The sequence below is a fragment of the Artemia franciscana genome, chromosome 15, assembly GCF_032884065.1.
Source record: "Artemia franciscana chromosome 15, ASM3288406v1, whole genome shotgun sequence".
Taxonomy (NCBI): Eukaryota; Metazoa; Arthropoda; class Branchiopoda; order Anostraca; family Artemiidae; genus Artemia; species Artemia franciscana.
In genome coordinates this window covers 26144417-26172092 of record NC_088877.1, presented here as the reverse complement: position 1 = coordinate 26172092, position 27676 = coordinate 26144417, and the positions used below count along the sequence as shown (strand labels likewise).

At 36.5% G+C, this 27676-nt stretch overlaps 1 protein-coding gene across 14 annotated transcripts in view; it reads left to right on the top strand.

Annotated features, from left to right (window-relative positions):
- LOC136036255 (uncharacterized) overlaps positions 1 to 27676 on the top strand; it is a 358105-nt gene that overhangs the window by 183810 nt on the left and 146619 nt on the right. For 12 of the 14 annotated variants that reach the window (XM_065718380.1, XM_065718381.1, XM_065718377.1 and 9 more), the window contains 2 exons: positions 14491 to 14568; positions 15357 to 19847. In XM_065718380.1, coding sequence (XP_065574452.1) covers positions 14491 to 14568; positions 15357 to 19847 — 4569 coding nt within the window. The remainder of the gene's footprint in view (positions 1 to 14490; positions 14569 to 15356; positions 19848 to 27676) is intronic. The other 2 variants (XM_065718379.1, XM_065718388.1) reach the window with 1 other exon arrangement.

Genomic DNA, 27676 nt, shown 5'->3' with positions numbered 1-27676 from the left:
GACCGGGACACAGGGACACAACTACAACGGGGACGTCGGGGGTCACAGGGGGGATATATAAATGACGACTGGGAGACAGGGAATGTTCGATTAGCAATCACCATCAACAAAGCTAAAGGGCAATCATTAGAATAATGAGGTATAGATCTGAATACGGATTGTTTTTCCCATGGACAATCGGGATACAAATGACGACCGGGACACAGGGAATATAAATGGCGACTGGGACACTCAAATAGAAATTACAGACCGGGACACCAGGACACAAATGACGACCGGGACACCGGGACACGGGGAATATAAATGACGACCGGGACACTCAAAGATAAATTACAGACCGGGACACCGGGACACAAATGACGACCGGGACGCAGGGAATATAAATGACGACCGGGACACAGGGACACAACTACAACGGGGACGCCGGGGGCACAGGGGGGATATATAAATGATAATTATATGTTGCATGTTCAAGAGTCGGTAAACCTGACGATCTATTTATATGCACAGAGAATGGGACAGCGAAGAATGTTGTATATTCGCAAGTTTTACGTAGTTAAAAACATATATATATATATATATATATATATATATATATATATATATATATATATATATATATATATATATATATATTCACAGGTGGGACACAGGGACACAACTACAATGGCGCGTAACTAATACGGCACGTAACGACTTACGCACACGGGGGGGGGGGCTTGGGGGGCGCGAAGTTCCCCCACCAACTAGGTGTTGGGGTGGTGCGAAGCGCCACCCCAACAGCTAGTATAAACATATAATGCACCTAATGCAATAATTCAATATATATTTATATAAATTCATTTATACAAATATAAATGCAAATTTTCGGACACAGGGACACAACTACAATGGCGCGTAACTAATACGGCGACCAACCAAAGAAGAGAGTAAGTAGTTATTACCGAAATTCTGATTTTTGTATATAAGACAAGTTGTTCCATAATATCTTCGGACTTTTTATTTTTATATAGATCTTTCTACTGACGTGGAAATTTTTACTTTTGGTTTGGTTTTCAACGAGCGAAGCTCGATCCGCTTGTACTTATTTTAAAAACAATTATTAAGGCTGAGGTACAAATCTTAAGTTTCTAGCATAATTTTCTGTGTAAGTAAAACTACCTGTTTGAAATTCAGAAACACTCGATGACGCTAGAGTTTAATTTTCTCCTTTGTTTCAAATGTCTGCCAAGAAAAATCCCATGAACAGTCACCCAACTTGGAACAAAACTAAATTATTTTCTCAGGAATCCTAAAATGCTATTAAGTTGATTGTATTTGGGGTTGCTTTCCTATCATACGGTTCTATTTTGTGTTTCATGTAACTATCTCAAGAGGCCTACTGTTTCAAAATTCCAACTCATATGCAGTTTTTCTTTGTTTAGCGTTGCTCTTTACTTTCATGTGAAAAACCAATCTATCTTTAGTTAAATCTCTATTTTTATTACTATAATAATCTGAGTATTTCAGAGAGTTTGCCTCCAGAAAAAAAATATATACACATTTCGTACTTTCTCATGGTAACAAATGTTTTGACTTTCAATCTCATGTCATGTTTCCTGCTACAATGGAACTGCACTAAAAAAAAAAAAAAAAAAAAAAAAAAAAAAAAAAAAAAAAAAAAAAAAAAAAAAAAAAAAAAAAAAAAAGGCGAAAGAGAATGGCCTTGCTATTCTTCAGTCACTTCCAGCGCATAAAAGGTGCGTACGACCTTGTAATTCATGTTGAAAGAGCCATCTCCCAATATTCTACAACCATTGGTTTGCTTCGACTACCCATCTTTATCGTAGTATTTGTGGTAGATAAGGAGAGAAGAGGGTTTGGAACCTTTCAATCATGCGAGAATATATTTGTTCTCGATGTTCAGTTCGACATGTTACAGTGTTTCACCTTTCTCCGAAGTTTATCCCTTAATCCTGAAAAAGGCACATAATTTAAAACGGGAAAATCATCAGGCTATTAAGATTATTCAGATAAATTCTCTGTGAAATCGAGCTTGCAGCAATATGTTCACCTTTCTAATGCCGTTCACTGATTAAGTTTTCATTTAAAGGTCATTTGCATAAGTTTGGGCCGCTGTTCCAAAACGTATTTGAAAAACCTAAGATGCTCTTTCCAATGACATCCATAAGATCTCAAGTTCGAAAATGTATAAAAAGCCCACCTCTCATTTAAGATTTATTTATCTTTTATTATATAAAAAATAGCAATTCTTCATAACAAGGGCCCTTGCTCATGTTATGAATAGGGAAAGTAACATATGTTTTAGGGAGATTTCATTTGTGTTTTGACCGTTTTGACTGATGGAGGGGGGAGAAATTGGCTCAGGAGGAGAGTTTTAGGCCTATAATCTCTTTTTGCTCTTAAAAAGAGCACTAGAATTTGTCATTTTTGGTCAAATGAAAACACTCAGATGTTTTTCACCCGAAAAAATATCCTTGTCCCAAAAGATAGGGAATTTCGCACTTTTGTATTTAGGGGATTGAAAATTACATTAAAGAGCTCTTGAACATCCATATTTGATAGTGAAATTTTCATCAAGATCGGATCACTTTTTTGCAAGGAAAGAAGGAGTCATCTAGAAGTTGTTAGGGACGTAGTATTTGATAGGTAACTTATTACTTCAAAAATTTTATATACTTCGGACCAGCATTTAGAAAAAATCTAATTTGATGTGTTAATTATTATCGAAATTCTTTTTTTTTAGAGTTACCGTAACTATTAGCCGAGTCACTTCTTACTTACGGCTTATTACCACGAACTGTTTGATTCTTTATGATGTATACATTTTAATCGAACAGTTCGTGGTAACAAACTGTAGTAAGGAGCGACCCGGCTCAATAGTAACCAAAACTCTAAAAAATGGAATTTTGATATCAATAGCTACATCAAAAGAATCGCATTTTAATGCTGATTTTAAATATATAAGTTTCATCAAGTTTAGTCTTACCCATCAAAAGTTACGAGCCTGAGAAAATTTGCCTTATTTAAGGAAATAGGGGGAAATGCCCCCTAAAAGTCGCAGAATCTTAACGAAAATGACACCATCAGATTCAGCGTATCAGAGAACCCTATTGTAGAAGTTTCAAGCTCCTATCTACAAAAATGTGGAATTTTGTATTTTTTGCCACAAGACAAATCACGGGTGCGTGTTTATTTGTTTGTTTTTTTTTTCTTTTTCCCAGGGGTCATCGTATCGACCAAGTGGTCCTAGAATGTCGCAAGAGGGCTCATTCTAACTAAAATGAAAAGTTCTAGTGCCCTTTTTAAGTGACCAAAAAAATTGGAGGGCATCTAGGCCCCCTTCCACGCTCATTTTTTTCCCAAAGTCAACGGTTACAAACTTTGACCAGTGTTTACAGTAATGGTTATTGGGAAGTGTACAGACGTTTTCAGGGGGATTTTATTTTGTTTGGGGGTGGGGCTGAGGGGAGGGGGCTATGTTGGAGGATCTTTCCTTGGAGGAATCTGTCATGGGGGAAGAAAAATTTAATGAAAAGGGCACAGGATTTTCTAGCATTACTATAAGAAAATAATGAAAAATAAACATGAAAACGTTTTTTCAAATGAAAGGAAGGAGTAGCATTTAAACTTAAAACGAACAGAGATTATTACGCATATGAGAGGTTCTAAAAATACTTTAGCATAAAGAGCGAGGTATTTAGGAGGAGATATATACCTCGCTCTTTATGCTAAAGTATTTTTAGTAATTTCAACTATTTATTCTACGGCCTTTCTGATTCAGGGGTCATTCTTAAAGAATTGGGACAAAACTTACGATTTAGTGTAAAGAGCGAGGTATTAACGAGGGTACAAACTCCCTCGTATACATAATAAAAATATAAGACTATGAAAGTTTGTTACGTAAGTTAATTCTTAAGTTACGTATATTTTTTACTAATAAAACGTTCGTTAAAAATTAAAAGTTCTAGTTGCCTTTTTAAGTAACTGAAAAATTAGAGGGCAACTAGGCCTCCTTCACCACCCCTTATTTCTCAAAATCGTCTGATCAAAACTAAGAGAAAGCCATTTAGCCAAAAAAAGAATTAATATACAAATTTCATTTTAATAATGTATGTGCGGAGAGCCAAAACCAAACATGCATTAATTCAAAAACGTTCAGAAATTAAATAAAAAAAACTAATTTTTTTAGCTGAAAGTAAGGAGCGACATTAAAACTTAAAACGAACAGAAATTACTCCGTATATGAAATGAGTTGTCCCCTCCGCAATCCCTCGCTCTTTACGCTAAAGTTTGACTCTTTGCCACAATTCTACTTTTTAAAACAATTAAAAACTTTAACGTAAAGAGCGAGGTATTGCGGAGGCGACAACCCATTTCATATACGGAGTAATTTCTGTTCGTTTTAAGTTTTAATGTCGCTCCTTACTTTCAGCTAAAAAAATTAGTTTTTTTTATTTAATTAAAACAGAAAAGAGAGCCATTCATTGGATGGAGATCATTTTACGGACGTCTGACAAATTAAACGAACTCAAGTATTTAAAAGCGTCATAAAATGCATAATTTTTATGCTGTAAAAAAATACTTTATGTTTCTACTCTACAAAAGTTTATAAGTTGGTGCTATGAACTAGATAATATTCTATCTATTGTCATTTACTAGCTTGTTTGGGACTTATAACCGGCGTTTATTGATAAATCCTAGGATGCAAGGAATCATGGGTAAAATTAATCAGAAAATTCGTGGATGAATCTATCTTTTCGTGATCACGCTAATATTATTTGCAGGTTAATCTTTTTGCCTAAATACCTTAACTTTCATTTATTGTTGTTCTTTATATTTTATTAATTTCAACTTTTTTAGAACTTATAGACCTCGCGGGTTTTTGCAATATTTAAATTAATTTAATTTCTGCAATATATAAATTAATGCTACTAGCATACATGTAATATACATCAACAACATGTAAATCTCTTGTTCGCCTGCTTTATAGAACGAGTATGCAGAACTTGATAACCTGCTCGTACATTTGAAAACTTTTTTTTGTGTGTGGTTCTTTTGCTTGAAAGGCCCCTTTTATCAGTATTTTAGTTCTGTTCTGTTTTTGTATCCTCTCAATTCTCATATTTAAAGCATCCTTTGATGAGGAGGCGTTCCAGAATCACATGGCATTTCGAAGCTCAGTTATTAATTAACCTTCCTATAAAACAGCGCGCATTTATGGATGATGGAATTTGTTTCCGCTGGATATTAGAAAGGGAGGACTCCCGGCATTTGTGAAGTTTTTACATAAACAACACTAGGCTTTATAGAAAATCAGTGAAATGAGACAATATAGTTCATTATTTTATGGTTCATACATTGGCATTGCCGGTTGTAAACAATACTGACTGATTGTTGGTTGACTAATTTCCTTTTTATTATGGCTCTTCTCTTCAAGTATGAAGTTGAATGATGTCATTGTTTGCCTTTAGGCAAGCTGATTTTATGCTATATTATTTTTATTTCTTTCTGGTATTACCCCCATATATAAGAATTACGGTCCTCGATCGTGACCAACAAAGAAAATTACTTTTTTCGCATGGGAAGCAGTGATGTGTCTCCTTTTTTTCTATTTTTCCCCCATGAGTGGTCGTTCTGAACCGGTGGTGTTGGGAGAGGGCTCATTTGAAAGGAAATCACCATATCTAGGGTTTTAGTAATAAAATGTAATATTAAAATTAATCAGCATACAAAAAACATGCTTCTCTGTTTATAACAAAATTGCAAATTTTTTAGGAAAAGTTAAAGAAAAAAGCATTAATTGGAATACTGGAATACATTGCAATCGAATATGAAGTATTTTAAAATACTTTAAAACCTCAGTGTAGAGAATGTAGTTGTATGTAGTTTAGGAGGGGCATCATCCTGGATGATTTAACAATCTATTATTCAACCCATTAATATTAAAAGTACGATTGTCCAATGGCCAATCACACTAATTGCATTTCTCACAAATAGTGTTTGGTTTTAAATAAAGCTGGTATATATATTTTGACTACAAAACTAAGGTTAATACTACAATAATAATAAAAAAATCCTAATCATTTTGATGATGGTGCTCATATCACGCCTCGTCAGTCAATGCATTGACGTTGGCATAGTAAAGAGCGGTTTCAGCCACGTCAATTTACGAGAATCTAGGGTGCGGTAAATTGTTTTTTTCCATTTTTTAATGGAAATCTGAAAAAAATCCCCATTAAAATCTCTCCCCCCTTCAAAAAAGAATTTTCAGATCTTGGAGCCAAAAATTTGGGGGGGGGCACTATCTCCTCCCCTATTTATGGCCACTGAGTGACATGTCTATCATGCATTATTTTTCACCTCAGTCACCTTTTGAAAAATAAATTTTGTTAAAAACTCGGAAGGGGAATCAATCAATCCGAAATTGGAATTTCTTGTGGTGTTTTATGCCCAAAACAAATTTGAGGCAGTCAGCCCCTTTTAATTTCCTCTTTTACCCCTAGGAGCCCCTGTAGTCCTCTTGGGCATCAAATACAAATTTGGAAATAGCTATTTCATTCAAAATCTCCAAAAGGGTCCAAGAAATGTGACTTCAGTGGAATTCCACGCAGGGCCGGGTACAGTAGCTTAAAGTATGCAAACTGAAGCTCATGTACGCCCTTTTTTTATCTTTAAATAGACTTTAGTTTCCCTGAATGTATACGAAACAACATTCAGACCTTCAATCTTATTAAGACAGCATATGTATACCTTTATATATTACCAGGAATTTAACATCTAGATCATTCTGATTTACCTCCATTTGTCTATATCTTTACATTTATATACTCTAGCAGTCAATCATAAGTAGTATTTCATTTATGGTTTTGAAAAAAAAAATTTCAGAGCATTGGTATGCAAAGAAAAGTACAGCTACCTCATCTGTATTTTTTCTTGGACGTAAAGAATGTCAGGTATAATTGGGAAAATCTAGTGTCTGGAGTTGGTGGACCAGAAGTCTTCTTTTTGCATTCACAGCTGGTCGGGCTAATTCTTTTTTTTTTAAGGCCATACAAGTCCGAATTTTTACCTGAAATGCACTGTGCTTCTCCACTGTGCGCAATCTATTGCAAGATCCAAGAATCAAATTATCCTCAACCCTAAACATTAGACCTTCACGAATGTCCCCATCATTTCTCGTATTTTAAAATAAATCATGATGAATTTACTATACTATTTGCTGTTCCTCGCTTTCGTAACTTTAAATCTCGCATTTACTTGGCAGTAGAAACGAGATTTTATTATGCAATTATTGCTTTGGTACAATTTGAGGTTAAGCTGATATCCAGGGTTTAGGTTCCGCTGGCTAGTTAGGATTTATCTCGAATGTCAACTGTATGCTTGGTTGGCTGCTCGTCCACAAAAAGTGCTAATCTTGTTTTCCATCAAATGAAACTCCTCCTTTAAAGAAAGAATAAAATTATGAAATTGCATGTTTACCCTTTTAATTCAAATCAGTTCTATCTCTGCTTCTGTTGCGTATTATAAATTTCATTTGAGGAAAAGAATATTAGCTCATAGCCTATTTCAGGTAACCCAGTTTTGTCTATTTAATATTTTGGGAAGTAATTTGAATTATTGAATCAAAATAAGCATTCGAAACCCCTTGATTTTTAGGGCTGACCATGTCGTGATATTTACAACGGGACGCTGAAGAGTTTAGCAACCAGGGTCGGATCCTGTTTTTTTTGGGGGAGGGGTCTTTCACTGAAGAATTTTTTCGGCAGGGGGGGGGGCTTACAAAAAGAAACTTTAGAAACGCAACAAAATTTAGTTATATTCATTTTGTTAGGTTTTTAAAAGTCAGGCAATCATTTCGGGGGGGGGGGGCTTATTTTCAAAAAGGGGTGAAACGTCAAGAAGTCAACACATCTTAATGAAAATCACACCATCAGATTCAGTATATAAAAGAATTCTACTGTAGAGATTTGAAGCTCTTATCTACAAAAGTATGAAATCTTATATTTTTTGCAAGAAGAAACATCACGAATGCGTGATGTTTTTTTTTTTTTTTTTTTTTTTTTTTTTTTTTTTTTTTTTTTTTTTTTTTTTTTTTTTTTTTTTTTTGTGTGTGTGTGTGTGTGTGTGCGTTTCGGTTCTCCTATCGAGCCAACGATCCTAGAAGATTAGAAGACTTCTCATTTGAACGGAATTTCTAGGTTCCAATGCCTTTTCTAAATTCGGAAAAGATCCGAGGGTAACTAGCCCCCCTTCCAAGCTCCCCTCACAGATATTCGATCAAAATTTTAAGATAGCCATTATGTTCAAGATTCTTTAAAAGTCCAATAACTGTGCTTTTGGGGATGATGTACCCCCCATCCCTGTCACTAGAGAAAAGGCTTCAATTTATGCAATTTTCTAATCGTCTACATATTTATATGCTATTGGGAAATATACGGGAGTTGTTCGTCCGAGAGACAGAGGATCTTCCATGGGAAGAATTTCGTGGGGAAGGGTGGTATATTTTTTCGGGGGAATTTTTCAGGGTAATTTCTACAGAGGGGTTGGGGGTTATTTTCTGGTATGATTTGAGAAACAGTCAGATTTTAATAATAAAATACAATTTTTTCAACTGAAAGTAAGGAGTACGGAAATTATCTCGTATGAGGGGGTTTCTCCTTCCTTATCCCCTGCTCTATACGCTAAAATGTTAACCCAATTCCTTAAGAACGACTCCTGAAACACAGGGACCACTGAATTTGAATGAGAAGTATTTTTAAAGAGATTTATGACTTTAGCGTAAAGAGTGAAGGATGAGGGAGGGGAAGCCTCGTTATATGGGGAATAATTTTTGTTCCTGTTAAGTTATTTTATTGCTACTATCTTTCAGTTGAAGAAACTTGTTTTTTTTTATCTTTCTTTAAGAATTGCTGTTTGTTGAATTGATGGTCGTCATCAGACGTAGACAAATAAAATTCTGATCCTTAGGACAATTAAATAAAAAAACAAGTTTTTTAAATGAAAGTACGGAGCGACATTAAAACTTAAAACGAACAGAAATTACTCCGTATATGAAAGGGGCTTTTCCTTCTCAACGCTCTGCTCTTTACGCTAAAGTTTGACTCTTTCTCTTAACTCTACATGTTAAAACAGTAAAAAACTTTAGCGTAAAAAGCGGGGCGTTGAGAAGGAAAAGCCCCTTTCATATACGGAGTAATTTCTGTTCGTTTTAAATTTTAATGTCGCTCCTTACTTTCATTTAAAAAACTTATTCTTTTTATTTAATTTCTGAACGTTTTTGAATCAATGTATGTTTTGATTTTGGCTCTCCGCAGAGGAATAATTAAAACGAAATTTGTATATTTATTTTTTTTTGGCTAAATGGCTTTCTCATAATTTTGATCGAATGGTTTTGAGAAAAAAAGAGCGGGGGAGGAAGCCTAGTTGCCTTCCGATTTTCGGTTAATTAAAAAGGCAACTAGAACTTTTAATTTTTTACGAATCTTTTTATAAGTAAAAGATATACGTAACTTATAAATTAGCTTACGTAAAGAACTTTTGTATTCTTATGTTTTTATTACATATATGAGGGGGTTCGCCCCCTCGTCAGTACCTCGCTCTTTACACTAAAGCTTAAATTTTGTCCCAATTCATTAAGAATGACCCCTGAATAACAAAAGCCGTAGAATAAATAGTTGAAATTACTAAAAATACTTTGGCGTAAAGAGCGAGGTATTAGGAGGAGGTGAGCCCCTCATATGGGTAATAATTTCTGTTCGTTTTAAGTTTTAATGCTGGTGCTTACTTCCAGCTGAAAAAAAACTTTTTCATTCTTTTTTTAAGTAATGCTAGTAAATCCTGCGCTCCCTTCATGGAAATTTTCTTCCCCCATGACAAATTCCTCGATGGAAAGTTCCCCCAGCATATTCCCCTCTTCTCAACCCCTGCCTCCAACCAAAAAATCCTCCTGAAAACGCCTGTACACTTCCCAATAACCATTACTATATGTAAACACTGGTCAAAGTTTTGAACTTGTAACCCCTCCCACGGGGACTGTGGGGGAGTAACTCGTCCCCAAAGACATAGTTATAAGGTTTTTCGACTACGCTGAATAAAATGGCTATCTCAGAATTTTGATCCGTTGACTTTGGGAAAATAAATGGCGTGGGAGGGGGCCTAGGTGCCCTCCAATTTTTTGGTCACTTAAAAAGGGCACTAGAAATTTTCATTTCCGTTAGAATGAGCCCTCTCGCAACATTCTAGGACAACTGGGTCGATACGATCACCCCTGAAAAAAAAAACAACAAATAAACACGCATCCGTGATCTGCCTTCTGGCATAAAATACAAAATTCCACATTTTTGTAGATAGGAGCTTGAAACTTCTACAGTAGGGTTCTCTGATACGCCGAATCTGATGGTGTGATTTTCGTTAAGATTCTGACTTTTAGGGGGTGTTTCCCCCTATTTTCCAAAATAACGCAAATTTTCTCAGGCTCGTAACTTTTGATGGGTAAGACTAAACTTGATGAAACTTATATATTTAAAATCAGCATTAAAATGCGATTCTTTTGATGTAGCTATTGGTACCAAAATTCCATTTTTTAGACTTTTGGTTACTATTGAGCCGGGTCGCTCCTTGCTTACAGTTCGTTACCACGAACCGTTTGAAAGGTAAAGATTTGTCTAGAGGGGTGAACATATTCTGTTCTTAGGCCAACTTAGAATAGTATTATGTTCTTAAACCAAAATCGTCGATTCTTTTTTCTTTACTTTTTCTTCTTCTTAGGGGAGTTAAGATAAAGCAAATTCAGCCTTTGTCACAAAATTTACTCTGAATCTATAATGCTCTTTTTGTTGATAGAAAATTAAACACTAAAATCCAAAATTTAACCGATCTTAATACATAGTCTAATTTTGCTACTTCATTTAGGAATTTATATTATGAAACCTGGTGTTGGAACTTCGTTAACTCACTTTAATGCTGAATACTGTTGTTTCGACTAATAGCAAAAAATGGATTGAAAAAGAAAACAGTAGTAATCCTACTCATATCTTTAAAAGGCTTAGTAACCAGTAGTATAGCCTTGAAAAAGTTTAAGCATCATCTACCCCCCCCCACTCCTCAATATGATTTTGATTCTCCAAGATGGTTGGTCCCCAACCCCCCATTGCACTTCCTGGGTGAAGGGCCAAGAAACGGAGATCAGCACCGCCTGTAGGGACTGTAAAGTCTAACGCCGTATCATTTATCTTTTACCTTTTTACCGAAGACAGTTTATCAAATAAAAGTAAATATTCGTTTATATATAAAAATAAGTTGTCTGTGTGTGTGTGTGTGTGTGTGTGTCGAGTGACGTCATGTTTGTGTGTCGACTGACGTCATGTTTGTTGATTGACGAAATTACACACCGGGACATCGGGACAAAAATGACGACCGGGACACCGGGACACAGGGAATATAAATGACGACCGGGACACTGGGACACAAGGAATATAAATGACGACCGCGACACTCAAAGAGAAATTACAGACTGGGACACCGGGACACAAATGACGACCGCGACACAGGAAAACAACAACAACGGGGACGCCGGGGGGCACAGGGGGATATATAAATGACGACAGGGACACAGGGAATGTTCGATTAGCAATCACCATCAACAAAGCTCAAGGGCAACATTAGAATATAATGAGGTATAGATCTGAATACAGATTGTTTTTCCCATGGACAATTATATGTTGCATGTTCAAGAGCCGGTAAACCTGACAATCTATTTATATGCACAGACATTGGGACAACCAAGAATGTTGTACATTCGCAAGTTTTACGTAGTTAAATATATATATATATATATATATATATATATATATATATATATATATATATATATATATATATATATCTATATTCACAGGTGGGACACAGGGACACAACTACAATGGCGCGTAACTAATATGGCGCGTAACGACTTGCGCGCGCGAGGGGGCTTGGGGGGTTGGCGCGAAGCGCCCCCATCAACTAGGTGTTGGGGTGGTACATGTTTGTTGATTGACGAAATTACACACCGGGACATCGGGACACAAATGACGACCGGGACACCGGGACATAGGGAATATAAATAACGACCGGGACACTCAAAGAGAAAGCGACCGGGACACAAGGAATGTTCGATTAGCAATCACCATCAACAAGGCACCGGGACACAAATGACGACCGGGACACAGGGAATATAAATGACGACAGACCGGGACACCGGAACACAAATGACGACCGGGACAAAAATGACGACCGGGACACAGGGAATATAAATGACGACCGCGACACTCAAAGAGAAATTACAGACTGGGACACCGGGACACAAATGACGACCGGGACACAGGAAAACAACAACAAAGGGGACGCCGGGGGGCACAGGGGGATATATAAATGACGACAGGGACACAGGGAATGTTCGATTAGCAATCACCATCAACAAAGCTCAAGGGCAATCATTAGAATAATGAGGTATAGATCTGAATACAGATTGTTTTTCCCATGAACAATTATATGTTGCATGTTCAAGAGCCGGTAAACCTGACAATCTATTTATATGCACAGACAATGGGACAGCCAAGAATGTTGTACATTCGCAAGTTTTACGTAGTTAAAAATATATATATATCTATCTATATTCACAGGTGGGACACAGGGACACAACTACAATGGCGCGTAACGACTTGTGCGCGCGGCGCCCCCACCAATTAGATGTTGGGGTGGCGCGAAGCGCCACCCCAACAGCTAGTTCGTTTATAATTTAATATTAAAAAAGTTGTAGGGTACTGTTAAGCTTATACTGGCTATTATAAAAGCAGCACAAGAATAAAAAGGAGGGTTTTTTTCACCCAAAGTCGACACGCAAGGAGTTTGAAACTGATAATATAATAGTTTTTATATATTAAAATGCTAGATCTATTGAATATCTAGCTCTATTAATTTTTGAAATAATTGGTATTTGCCATTACGGTTCCGCAATCTATATTTTGTTCACGAATGTTTTTCAAAATGGAGATTTACTTACTTCAAATGAGCGTTTGGTTCAGTTTCTTAATTTGGTTTGTAGCCAAGAAAGTTTACAAGTATCTGTGCCAACTTGAAAAGTCTGCATATTTCTAAGGCAAGGGACTGAGGGGCCATAATTTTGTAAAGAAAAGGTTTTAGATTTGCATAATCGGAAACTTCAAAGTTTGTTGAACCAGCCTTATTTACTTCTGGAATTTACTTTGCTTTTATATGAACTTCTTCTCAAATTTTTCAATTTGGTTTGTAGCTGTGTTCATATACTAATAGCTGTTGATAGGTAACTTTACCCTAAGTAGATTGGCCTGGGTGAACATAGTGTCACCAACTCTACCTGGATTCCCATTCCTGATATTATGCAGATGTGCTATTTTTATAACCTGGATGCACGTTGTGTCTTCCGATTTAGCTCTCTTCCCTCCCCCTGTCACAATTCAAGGTCTAATATTCTCCCCCGTCTTCTGCTCAACACTCCTTGTCAGTTTCAAAATGATAGCCTAACCCTTTCTAGACATATTGGGGACTTTTCGTTTCCATGTACTAATACTTTGATTTACCTTAATACTTACCGCACATAGATTACAAGCTCCTGTGGAGATACTAGTGCAAAAATGCTTAACAAACTGAAGACAAAACGTTGTTAGCCCCTCCTCTGTCCTATCTGCCTCCTATCATTTTAACATGATTTATGATTTCCTAGCTGATAACTTTCCAGTTTCTAAGACGACACCAAACGTACCAAGTGGCCAGAAAAAGATATATTGAAGACATTTTCAGAAAAACATGAAGGCATATGCCTTAGATAAATGGGGAAACCTTTATAACTTAGCTTTTTTACTCTGCGGGCCGCCTAAATGATGTTACCTTCACAGCCTTTTATTGTATGTTCACCTCTCTGATTTAGATGATTATCTTGAAATTTTGACAGGGTTTGACGCTTAGTTGAGATGTACGTCGGGGGAGAAAGGGTGTGGAATGGGGTCTAGCTGCCCTTCATTCACTTCTGAATCTTCATAAGTATCTTGAATCTTAATTTAAGTATTTTCCCTTCGCATGAAACCCAAGAATAAGGCAGATCTTAAAAAGCGAAAAAGCAGTCACAATTTCTCTTCGGTTGTGACCAAAAATTTTCCAATAGGGCTCTAAGGATGGTGCAATTATCATCAAAATCTGCCATTTTTTCGAGTATTCTAGCCTTCCTTTCTCCAAAATTAGGCAAAAAAAATTTATGGTAATAAATTTTAATCTGTGTTTGTAAATTTTACAGATTTTAGATATTTGAACTGAGTGTAAAATGAAAACTTTTATTTACAATTAGTTTCTAAACTTCGTATTTTTAGATCTTTGGTTATTATTGGTATAGATTATTCTGTACTTACGGTTTGTTGCCATGAATTATTTGATTACTAACATATAAGCTAAGTGTATTACTATTATTTTTTCTTCTAGAAAGCAAAGAAAAAGAAAAGATCCAAAAGAGAGACGAATTGGGTTTGCAAGATGATTCAAAAGATAATTTAATCGAGGGTGAGTTTGTTTTTTTTTTGCTGTTCATCGCTATGCAGATAGAGGTGCACAAAATCACAATCTTGAATATGGGGCCTTAAAACTGATTGAAAAAACGTATTCTGAGACGTAAAGTTTCACATTTTTCTGAAAGGGGTTTTCTCTGAAAAGTTCAGGGTTTCCCCCTCGCTAGCTACGCTTTATTTGCACATTCATTCACGAACTTGTACTGTTTATTGAAAGCTAGCGTCGTATTAGTTTTGCTATGAAAGATTCTTGACTGAGTTAAAGCTAAAAATAAGCCATATTTACTGTTGAAAACATTCTGATAAATAAAAAAATAGAGCTTTTTTCTTCCCTTGAGTCAATAAAAAAGGGATGTTTGGGTAGCATCCAAGCCCCAAATATTCGTTAAAACTAATTTTGGCTTTTTTTTGCCCCTATATTATATACATAGTCAAATTCATGACAATGTGACAATGTAAACCGTTTTTCGTCTGAAGTTTTCTTTTGAATTACTAATCAAAACGGTTTTTTTTTCGTGTAGTAAAATGATTTTTCAACTTGTTGTAGTTTTCGCATAAATAAACTATGGTCATGTTGAACATAACTTACGTTGAAGACATTTATAATTTAAAGAATTTCGTCTCTCAATATTTTATTCGGAAGCTGAATAAAAGGAAAATTTAAAACCTCAAACTGATGGCTAGGAAGAATTATATAAACAACAAAATAATCTATTTTAATTGATTAGGGAAAATAATACTGTAAATTTGTGTGGTTTTGAAAAGTTTCATTTTTTCAATTAGGTTCTTTTGGGAGTTTGGCTAACCTTGAAGGTCAAAGGGAGTCGAGCATCGATCGAAATTCACGAGCGAAAAAAGTGACTTTTCGTAAGAGTTTAGGCAAAGTTGAAATTGAAAGCTCCGAGGAAGATGATATCCACATAGCTCTTAAAATAAAGCCTAGGAATATTATTCCACAAGACGCTGTTAATGAGAACGTTCAAAAAAGCAAAAATATCGATGATTTAATCCCGAAATATCCTCCGGTAAAAGGTAAAAGTAGAACTGAGTTGCAAGCCACAACTGAAGGGATCTCCCATATACTTAGTGACATAGAGTCCCAGTTACGAAGTGATGATATTAAACAACAAGCTCAGCCAGCCATTGCAATTCCAGTATGTTGTAACACACATCAGTACCAATGTGTTACTAGGGGATTTTACACACTTCCTCATATGGCTCCAGCCTTTGTCCCTCCTCCACTGCCAATGTATGCACCGTCCCACAATTTTTCGTGCCAACAATGTCCATATGGTCAACAACCGTTATCTATTCTCTGTCCACCTACATGTCAGGAACGGTTTGTTGCACCAATGCCTCCAACAGCATGGTATCCAGCCCATATGCCTGCAATCTCTGCTCCTATGCAAAAAGAAGACATTGGTTCCTCTGAAAGCCCTTCTGAAACAGGTGAGAGGGGTATGGCAGATGGGGGTGAAGTTTCTTCCAAATCAGGGAATCAAAATGGACTTTCGATAGATGAACTTACTGAGTTTTTAAAACTATTGGACTCTATTAAACAAGAATCTGAAACTGACGAGCAAAAAATAGAAAATTCTAACAGCACTTGTCAAACAGATATGACTAGAGAAATTCACTGCAACTATGAAGATACTGAAAAATCTGATATTGAAGAATACGACAATGTTTTATCCAAGGAAGAATGTCCAGCTCCTAAAAAAAGAACTCCAATATATTTTCCAAGGAGATTTTTGGATGTTATACCTGAAGAAGGTAGCGACGTGAGTGATTTTGAGATTCGAAGTAGTCGTGATTTTAGTGATACATTATCTGATGTTTTAAGTAATAGAGGTAGTATTGCTCTTGAATCCCTTTCAGAGGAAGACGAAGAAACTTTAGACGGTCACCTTTTAGAAACTCGGAAACCTCTGTTTTCGCCTACAAAATCTTTCCTTTCAGAAGGGGAAAGTGATGCAATACAATTTGAAGAAGAGTCAATTCGTTTATCAGAAATTTCAAATTGTGAAGCTGGTTCAAGTTTTGATGCTTTAGAATATCCAAGTGAAGACGAGAACGAAAAAACAATTACGATCGAAGAAATTAAAACACGCTATGAACCAACCCCTCAGCCAAGATTGTCACTAATAAATAAAGAAGTTTTTGATATTGACACGAACAGTTCTTGCTGTTCGACAGCTTATAATAAGCTTAAAGAAGCTTTTGATTCTTATATAAAAAGTGAACACAACTATTCAATTGACATTTCATCAAAGTCTGGCTTTGTACGAGCTGAGCCAATTATAATTGAAAATAGTGATGAATCAGATGCTTATTCTGTTGCTTCTGAAACATTTAATGATGTTAGTCCAAGTGACCTTATGACTCATTTAGATAAACTCTGCCAAAATGGTCCCGATCGCCGTAGCTTGTTACTCTCAGAAATTCCAAAGCCTGTTGCTGAACTATCTGGGTTCCGCGAAGACGTCGAAGAGAAAGCGGGAATAGTTTCTAACAGAGATAGCGAAGATGTTTTATTGCCTCTCCCTGTCGTCACTTTAACTAATGACTCTTCAGAAACTGGAATTGGTGACGAAGGTGAGAGCGGTATAATTAGGTCACAAACAAAACAATTTGACGACGATATGTCACTGCCAAATGAACCGGTGAAATCCTCAGCTTCGGATCGAAGAAGTTTTACTAAGCTATTTAATTTTGGCAAAGACAAGATAAAAGAATCTAATGAGCGCTCTGTTTTTTCGTTTTCAAAAATGTTCAAGAATAATTCTTGCAATGAAGCTCAAAGTGGAGATAATAACAAAGTGATTGAAAAACCTGATTTTGAAAATGCCGGTCCCAACAATGATAATGACCATAAAAATGACAAAATTTCAAAATCTGACTATGATAATAAAAAAGATATTGGACAAAATGTGCAAAACACAACTAATCCTTGTAGGGTAGTATATAATCGAATGCAGGCTCTTAAACGAAATTTTCTGGGCAAAGAAGTTGACGAAGTGTCTATAAGAGAATTACCGTTACACCAAGACAAGGCAAATAAAGAAATAGAAACGATACTCAGTTCCAATACGAAAGAATCAAAAGACCAATTAAGTGAATTTTGCCAAAAATTAAATGAAGAAAAAGAAGAGCAAAAGACCAGCACAATTTTCAAGGAAATTCCTAATGAATTGCAATTTCCACAAGAATCCAAAGAATTGGCTTATGGCCACTCTGTAGCTGTTGATTCTCCTGGGAATGCAAGCAATAGTTTAACAACCCTTCCGTCAAATAATGAAACAGAGGAATATTGTCCATCAGAGAAAATAAACGATACGCAAACCACTACTCATGAACATTCCATTGATTATTCTAAGTTGGAAACCAGTACTGCAGATGTTTATACCCTGAATCATTTACCAGGTCTACAGGATACGTCAAAGGACAGTAGTCCAGTTTCCCTGTGTAGAGATCAGCCTTCAACAGAGCTTCCTAGACGTTTTATTGATGCAAGCTGTGAGAGTATTGACTCGCGAAGTATGACACCTTGTACGGTAATTGAGGTTCCAATCGTGAAGGGTCAAGAAGAAACCAAAATATTTACTACTTTTTCAAAAGCTAAACAAAGCAATTTTGCTTTAACTAAAAGTAAGTCTTTCGGAAGCCCATATCCTAGTTTGAGTCCACAGCCTGTTAGGAAACCTACTAGTTTTGATGACATGACTAAAAATGAAAATATTGAAAAATCCAACAAAATGGACTGTTTATCACACAAGAATGTTGTGAGTGAATTACGGAAATTTTGGCAAGAGCAGGAACGCGCGGTAATCTTAAAAAAGCCAGAAACTAAGCTGAAGTGGGAAGACTCAATTAAAGTTCCTCCACCTGTTCTGAACAACTATAAAAAATTTCACGATACTGAGTCACATTTTCTTTTGGCAGCAAATGCCTTGGCACCAGCTTCTTCTGGCTCCAAAGTACAAGATGTTGATCCTAATTTCGCATTTAATTTACAAGAAATTAAAACACCATCTACATTGACAGACAAATACAAAGAATCTAGTATAAAAGATGGCGAATTGATTGAAGTATCAAATCAAAACTCTGGCAATGACAGCTTCATTATAACCGAAAATAACTTTGGCAACATTAATCTAAGCTCTGAGAATAGGAGAACTTTATCAATGTCAGAAAGTTTTAGTAAGACAGTGAAGTTTTCTAGTGATAGTCAAATCCCTAAGCCTCCTCCCAGACTAAGTTCAACTGAGGTAATTAAACGTTTTCGTTTTGGTGCATTTAGTCCACCAGCTGTAAGAAGACGAAATTTTGCTCTGCAAAGGAATGCCTCTGCTCCAAGTGTACCCAGCAACGGTTTAATAGAAGACAGAATTGGAAACAAATGCTTTGAATTTGAAAATATTTATTACTCAGATTTGGATTTTTCTTCTGCTGAAAATAGTCCATTACCACCCGTTAGGCCAAACTCTCCTTCTTCGGACCCTGACGAAAAGGAATTAATCTTATTCAATCGGCTTTGCCAAAATTTTTCACCGGTGACAAATCTCAATAGTTCCAGTCATAATCATTCCCGTCATAATTCACGGATCACTTGCGAAGACATCAATCAAAGTTTCATAGGAACGCAGCAGTATTTTGAAAGAGAAGAAATTTATACTCAAATTCCTCCCCCAGTACCACCACCACCTGTTGAAGATATAATTAATCAAAGAACGCCAGCACATTCTAGACAGACATCCATATCAAGTATCACCACATTAGAAGGTAGCTTTTACTCTGATGGGAGAATATCACCTTTAAGATCTGGAGGTTTGAATCCAGCTTTAAAATCACCTCCTCCTCCACCAAGGCGCTCTTTGCCTCAGAATATATTTTTCGGTTCAAATTTTCCTAGTGATTCTTCAGAATCAGGGTCTATGTTTGGCTCACTTCCTCGTACACACAAAAAGGAAAACAGCAGACTTAAAGCGGCCCTGCTTTCGGATTGGTTAAAGACGACTAAGCAAGAGATGCGCCTATCCACATCTTCTGGAAGTAGTAAAAGTAGACCTGTATCATTAGAAGCTGATGAAGCCATTCGTCAATCTCTTTACGAAGATTATAGATGTAAAACAAATTCTGAGAGAAACTTAAATAAGGTAAATAAATTTGATAGTGAATTACCTCGAAGTACTAACTGCTTGACACCTTTGGAGGAATGGGAGACTAATTTAACCCTGAGTGAACTTGATCAAGAAGCACAGAAGTTGTTACCAGGTATTGGTGAGTCTGCATGGGCCTATTTAAACTAATGACAAACTTTGAGTATATTCTAAAACCTTGCTGCATCTTGTTCCTTGACTTTAGCTACCCCAGAAACGATCGCTATTGAAAATTACTTATCTCTCGAGCCTGAAAGACAATTTTTTGAAACAGGACAGGGGATATTTTACCGGATTTGCTTATTCACTCAGTTGGGAATGAAAACTGAGAGTTAAATTGGTTTTTTAAGCTATGTCAACTCTTTAATTGTTTCCCCTAATTTAAATAGCTCTTGTAAACTTATAGTGCAAAGAAAAAGAGGTTAGTACTGCCATACCTTTTTCGTAAATGTGCTAGGATTTCTAATTATACAACAGGGCTTCATTTGGGAGTTTATTAGAAGATTTTGAGATATTCTACTATTAAAATTATATCTCAACTTACACATCTCTACTATGGTTATTATTAAAGCAATATGGTTATGGAGTTCAAAATCTCTTCTTTTCGGCCATGTTCAGAAAAACTTAGGAATGTATAATCAAAACTCGAAATTATCTCAGACTTCCGAAATGGCTTATTTAGAATCTTAATATTATATTAAGCTTCAAATAATCATTAATATATACCAGAAGAATGCTTTGAATTACTTTATTATAAACCATTAAGGGAACAATAACCAAATATCTATATTACCAAAGCTACTACTATTAGCTGTGATGACACAAGCACAAGTGGCAATATTGACATTTTAATTTTGTCCATTATACATATTAAAAAAAATCTAAATTACAGATGAGACTGTGGAGGAATGTGTTACCTCCTTCATTGATGATATGTCAGGGTATGAACTCGGTATTGAAGCAAGTTTTAGTCTTCTATTGAATGAGATTGATTCTGAGCTAAGAGCACGTTTTAATCAAGGTTAGGTTTGTAGGTGTGTGCTTTTGTACATTCTCAGTTCTTGTTTGGCTGCTGATTTTGCTTTTTTTTTTTAATTACTAACACAAGCTTGTCAGTGAGAAACTGTGTATATCTTGTGTTTTGTTCAAGTATTAAGCTAGAAAAACCAAGTTTCTAAAGATTTATTTTATCTCTCCTTATGTGTAGATCACCCATATGTTGAATCAATCTAGCACAGCCTCTAGTTTTCTTTCACGGGTCGTAAGCAGTTGTGGGGATCTTTACCATTCATTTGTCTAATCGTTTTGCAAGTATATCTTATTTTATTTATATTTTATGATTTGAACTTCAAAATACTTAGTCACTCATAAATTTGTGCCTTCATAAAAATTGTCCCTAAGAATAGGGATTAATTAATAAAAATTACGTAAAAATACAAAACACATCATCAACTAATAATGGTTTTTCTTTAAAACATGCAGAACCCATGTTCTGTGGCATATCGAATTAAAATTATACATGCCCCAAAGTCCGAAGGCTTATGTTTGTGATTTTTAGTTTCATGAATACGTGACAAAAATGAGAATTCATGTAACATAACCTCGAAATCCGTGAGTACGAGTCTTAACACTTAAGTCCCTGAAGCCAAGTAAATCAGAATGTACAGGAAAAATAGAGATAAAGAATGTCTCTTTATCCCTGGTGAAAGGTGAAAAACGGACTCGAAATTGTATGAAACAACCTTTTTCCCTTTTAGCTTGAAGCTTACATCGGTAGGCTCCTGGGTTAAGGTGTCGTCCTTCACGTACAAAAAAATAAAGTTGAGGGGCACAAGGCCCACGAAAATAAAGATTCCAATTCATAAAAAAGGTAATGAAAAATAATATTGGTTTATTCCAGAACACTGTCCAAAAATGAGCCGAGAATTTGCTTGATTAGCTTGAGAATTACATATATAGACCTCAGTAAACCAAAAAAAATCATGCTGACTCGAAAAGGGGCGCAAATGTTTGTTGTTTTAATTATTTATATGTTTGGCCTTAAGTAGGCCAAAAGCTTTTTTTTGCTTAGAACGTGTATTCGCAAGTCCTTAGGCCAATAAGACTCCAATTCGTATAAAAAAAATTAGGTCACCCGAAATTTTGTTGATCAAAAGAAATTTGGCTCACCTAAAAATGGGCCAAAAAATACTTGCTTATATACTTATAGATACTTATAGATGTATATATACTTATAGATACTGGGCTTTGAATATTTAACAAAATATTGCTGAATTTTTTGTCTCAAATTCTGCAAAAGCGACCTGGGGCAAAGCTACAGCAATTTGGTTGTATCGACTTTTAATGTCTCAAAATAGGATCATTTTTTATGGCACTTGGTATTAACCAAGTGACATATAGCAGTCGCCAATTCTGTCGGTCTGTCGGTCTGTCTGTCGGTCCCAGTTTTGCTACTTTAGGCACTTCCAGGTAAGCTAGGACGATGCAATTTGGCAAGCGTATCAGGGACCGGACCAGATTAAATTAGAAATAGTCGTTTTCCCGATTTGACCATCTGGGGGGGGGGGGAGTGGAGGCCTGGTTAATTCGCAAAAAAATAGAAAAAATGAAGTATTTTTAACTTATCAGCGGGTGATTGGATCTTAATGAAATTTGATGATTGTAATGATATTGTGTCTCAGAATTCTTATTTTAAATCCCGACCGGATCTGATGACATTGGGGGGAGTTGGAGGGGGAAAACCTAAAGTCCCGGTTTTGCTACTTTAGGCACTTCCAGGTAAGCTAGGACGATGAAATTTGGCGAGCGTATCAGGGACCGGACCAGATTAAATTAGAAATAGGCGTTTTCCCGATTTGACCATCTGGGGGCGGGGAGTGGGGGCCGGTTAGTTCGAAAAAAATAGAAAAAATGAAGTATTTTTAACTTATGAGCGGGTGATTGGATCTTAATGAAATTTGATGTTTGGAATGATATTGTGTCTCAGAGCTTTTTTAAATCCCGACTGGGTCTGATGACATTGGGGGGAGTTGGAGGGGGGAAACCTAAAATCTTGGAAAACACTTAGAGTGGAGGGATCGGGATGAAACTTGATGGGAAAAATAAGCGCAAGTCCCAGATACATGATTGACATAATCGGAACTGATTTGCTCTCTTTGGGGTAGTTGGGGGGGGGGTGTAATTCTTAAAAATTAGAAAAATGAGGTATTTTCAACTTACGAACGGGTGATTGGATCTCAATGAAATTTGATGTTTAGAAAGATATCGTGTCTTAGAGCTCTTATTTTAAATCCCGACCGGATCTGGTGATGGGGGCGGGGATTTGGGAGGGGGAAACCTAAAACTTGGAAAACACTTAGAGTGGAGGGATCGGGATGAAACATGGTGGGAAAAATAAACACAAGTCCTAGATAGATGATTGACATAAACGGAACGGATCCGCTCTCTTTTGGGTAGTTTGGGGGGGGGGGTATTTCTGAAAAAAAGAGGTATTTTTAACTTACGAACGGGTGATCGGATCTCAATGAAATTTGATATTTAGAAGGATATCGTGGCTCAGAGCTATTATTTTAAACCCGACCGGATCTGGTGACATTGGGGGGGGGGGAGTTGGGAGGGAGAAACCTAAAAATTGGAAAACACTTTGAGTGGAGGGATTGGGATGAAACTTGGTGGAAAAAAAACACGAGTCCTAGATACATGATTGACATAACCAGAACGGATCCGCTCTCTTTAGGGTAGTTGGGGGGGGGTGGGTAATTCTGAAAAATTAGAAAAATGAGGTATTATCAACTTACGAACGGGTGATCGGATCTCAATGAAATTTGATGTTTAGAAGGATATCGTGTCTTAAAGCTCTTATTTTAAATCAGGACCGGATCTGGTGATGGGGGCGGGGAGTTGGGAGGGGGAAACCTAAAACTTGGAAAACACAGTGGAGGGATCGGGATGAAACATGGTGGGAAAAATAAACACAAGTACTAGATAGATGATTGACATAAACGGAACGGATCCGCTCTCTTTTGGGTAGTTTGGGGGGGGGGGGTATTTCTGAAAAATAAAAAAAATGAGGTATTTTTAACTTACGAACGGGTGATCGGATCTCAATGAAATTTGATATTTAGAAGGATATCGTGGCTCAGAACTCTTATTTTAAACCCGACCGGATCTGGTGACATTGGGGGGGGGGAGTTGGGAGGGAGAAACCTAAAAATTAGAAAACACTTGGAGTGGAGGGATTGGGATGAAACTTGGTGGAAAAAAAACACGAGTCCTAGTTACTTGATTAACATAACCAGAACGGATCCGCTCTCTTTGGGGTAGTTGGGGGGGGGTTAATTCTGAAAAATTAGAAAAAATGAGGTATTTTTAACTTACGAACGGGTGATTGGATCTCCATGAAATTTGATTTTTAGAAAGATATCGTGTCTCCAAGCTCTTATTTTAAATCCTGACCGGATCTGGTGACATTGGGGGAAGTTTGGGGTGGGGAAACCTAAAATGATGGGAAACGCTTAGATTGGAGGGATTGGGATGAAACTTGGTTGGAAAAATAAGCAGAAGTCTTGCATACGTGATTTACATAATTGGAACGGATCCGCTCAATTGCGGGGGAGGGGGGGGGTAATTCTGAAAAATAAGAAAAATGACGTATTTTTAACTTACGAAGGAGTGATCGGATCTTCATGAAACTTCATATTTAGAAGGACCTCGTAACTCCGATATCTTATTTTAAATCTCAACCGGATCAAGCGTAATTGGGGGGGGCAGTTGGGGGGACCGGAAATCTTAGAATAAACTTAAAGCGGTGAGATCAGGATGAAACTGGATGGGAAGAATAGAAACCTGTCTAAGATACGTGACTGACATAACTGGACCGGATCTGCTCTCTTAGGTGGAATTGGGGGGGGGGGGTAATATTGAAAATTGAGGTATTTGTAACTTACGAAAGGGTGACCAGATCTTAATGAAATTTGATATTTAGAAGGATCTTGTGCTTTAAAGTTCTAATTTCAAATTCCGACCAGATCCTGTGACATTCGGGGGAGTTGGAGGGGGGAACCGGAATTCTTGGAAAACATGAAAATTGGAGTATTTATATCTTACGAATAGATGATCGGATCGTAATGAAATTTGATTTTTAGAAGGAATTCATGTCTCAGAGCTCTTATTTCAAATCCCGACCAGATCTTTTGACATTGTGGGGATTTGGAGGGGGAAATCTCGGAAAAACACTTGGAGTGTAGGAATCGGGATGAAGCTTGGTGGATAGAATAAACAAATGTCCTTGATACGTGATTGACAGAATCGTACTGGATTCGCTCTCTTTGGGGGAGTTGGGGGGAGGGGTTCAGTGATTTTGCGAGTTCGGTGCTTCTGGACGTGCTAGGGCGATGAAAATTGGTAGGCGTGTCAGGGAGCTGCACAATTTGACTTGATAAAGTTGTTTTCCCAGATTCGACCATCTGGGGGGCAAAAGGGAGAGGAAAAATTAGAAAAAATTAGGTATTTATAACTTACGAGTGGGTGATCGGATCTTAATGAATTTTGATATTTAGAAGGACTTTGTGACTCAGAGCTCTTATTTTAAATCTTGACCGGCATTAAGCCTCTTATTTTCCTTTTTAAATCAATCTATTGATTCATAGAATTTTGTTAGAGCTCATACCATATGATCTCTTGGCTCTTAGCTCTTCTCGCCTCGTCACAAGTGCCATATGAGCTCTTAGCTCTTGTTTTTCCTCTTATTGGCTTAAAACTTCAACTTACGTAGACTCAGCCGAAGAGGACATCCAATTGTGAGGAAATAATTTGGTAGCATCGATTTTTTTTTCATACTTAGAGGACGTGTAGACAGGGACCCAAATAAATCCCAGTAAACCCCAAGGCCGAATATGGCGGACCAAAATTGGTTTTATTGATTCACAATTTCTGAAGCCTCTTAGACACGAAACAGAACTCTTTCAAATAGTTTGTGGTAACGAACAAGTGGTAACAAAAGGAGCGACCCGGCTCAATAGTAACCGAAAATCTAAAAAATGGAATTTTGATACCAATATTTAAATCAAAAGAATTGCATTTTAGTGCTGATTTTAAATATATAAGTTTCATCAAGTTTAGTCTTATCCATTAAAAGTTACAAGCCTTAGAAAATTTGCTATATTTTAGAAAATAGGGGGGAAAAACCCCTAAAAGTCATACAATCTTAACAAAAATCACACCATCAGATTCAGCGTATCAGAAAACCCTATTGTAGAAGTTTCAAGCTCCTATCTACAAAAATGTGGAATTTTGCATTTTTTGCCAGACGACAGATCACGGATGCGTGTTTATTTGTTTTTTTTTTTTTTTTTTTTTTTCAGGGTTGGTCGTATCGACTCAGTGGTCCTAGAATGTCGTGAGAGGGCTCATTCTAATGGAAATTAAAAGTTCTAGTGCCCTTTTTAAGTGACCAAAAAATTGGAGGGCACTTAGGCCCCCTCCCACGCTCAATTTTCCCCAAACTCACCGGATCAAAATTCTGAGATAGCCATTTTATTCACCATAGTCGAAAAACCTATTGACTATATCTTTGGAGCCGACTCACTCCCCCACAGTATCCGTGGGAGGGGCTGCAAATTACAAATCTCGACTAGTGTTTACACATAGTAATGGTTACTGGGAAGTGTACAGACGTTTTCACAGGGATTTTTTTGGTTGGGGGGGGAGAAGTTGAAGGGGGTTACGTGGGAGGATCTTTCCATGGAGGAATGTGTCATGGGGGAAGAGAATTTCAATGAAAGGGGCGCAGGATTTTCTAGTATTATTAAAAAAATAATGAAAAATAACTTTGAAAAGCTTTTTCAAATGAAAGTAAGAAGCAGCATTAAAAATTAAAACGAACAGAAATTATTACGCATATGAGGGGTTCACCTCCTCGTAATACCTCGCTCTTTGCACTAAAGTATTTTTAGTAATTTCAACTATTTATTCTACGGCCTTTGTGATTCTTAAGGAATATACTTAAGGGTCATTCTTAAGGAATCGGGACAAAATTTATATTTTAGTGTAAAACGCAATGTATCTACGAAGGGGTGAACCCCCTCATATACGTAATAAAAACATACGAATATAGGAGTTCGCTACGTAAGTCAATTCGTAAGTTACGGCGAACCCCCTCATATACGTAATAAAAACATACGAATATAGGAGTTCGCTACGTAAGTCAATTCGTAAGTTACGTATATCTTTCACTAATGAAAACATTCGTAAAAAATTAAAAGTTCTAGTTACCTTTTTAAGTAATCAAAAAATTGGAGGGCAACTAGGCCTCCTCCCCCGCTACTTTTTTCTCAAAATCTTCCGATTAAAACTATGAGAAAGCCATCTCGCCAAAAAAATTAATATGCAAATTTAGTTTTTAGTTATTTATGAGCGGAGAGTTAAAATGAAAACATGCATTAATTCAAACGTTCAGAAATAGAATAAAAAAACAAGGTTTTTTAACTGAAAGTAAGGAGCGACATTAAAACTTAAAACGAACAGAAATTATTCCGTATAGTAAAGGGGTTGTCCTCTCCTCAAAACCTCACTCTTTACGCTAAAGCTTTTTTATGGTTTTAAAAAGTAGAGTTGTGACAAAAAGTCAAAATTTAGCGTAAAGACTGAGGTGTTTCATTTGCTGAGGTGAGCAAATGAACATGCACCCGTGATGTTTCTTCTGTTAAAATTATAATATTCCAAATTTTCGTCAATAGGAGCCTTAAACCTTCATAGTAGGGTTATTTGAGATGCTGAATCTAATTGTATGATTTTGTTTAAGGTCACTTGCCTTTCTCGATGTGTTTTCTCCCTTTTTTAAAACATCAAGGAAATGTTCTCAGGCTCGTAGCCTTTGATATATCACATCAAATTTCTTGAACCTTATATATTTAGAATCAGCATAAAAAAAACTTTTTTGTGCAT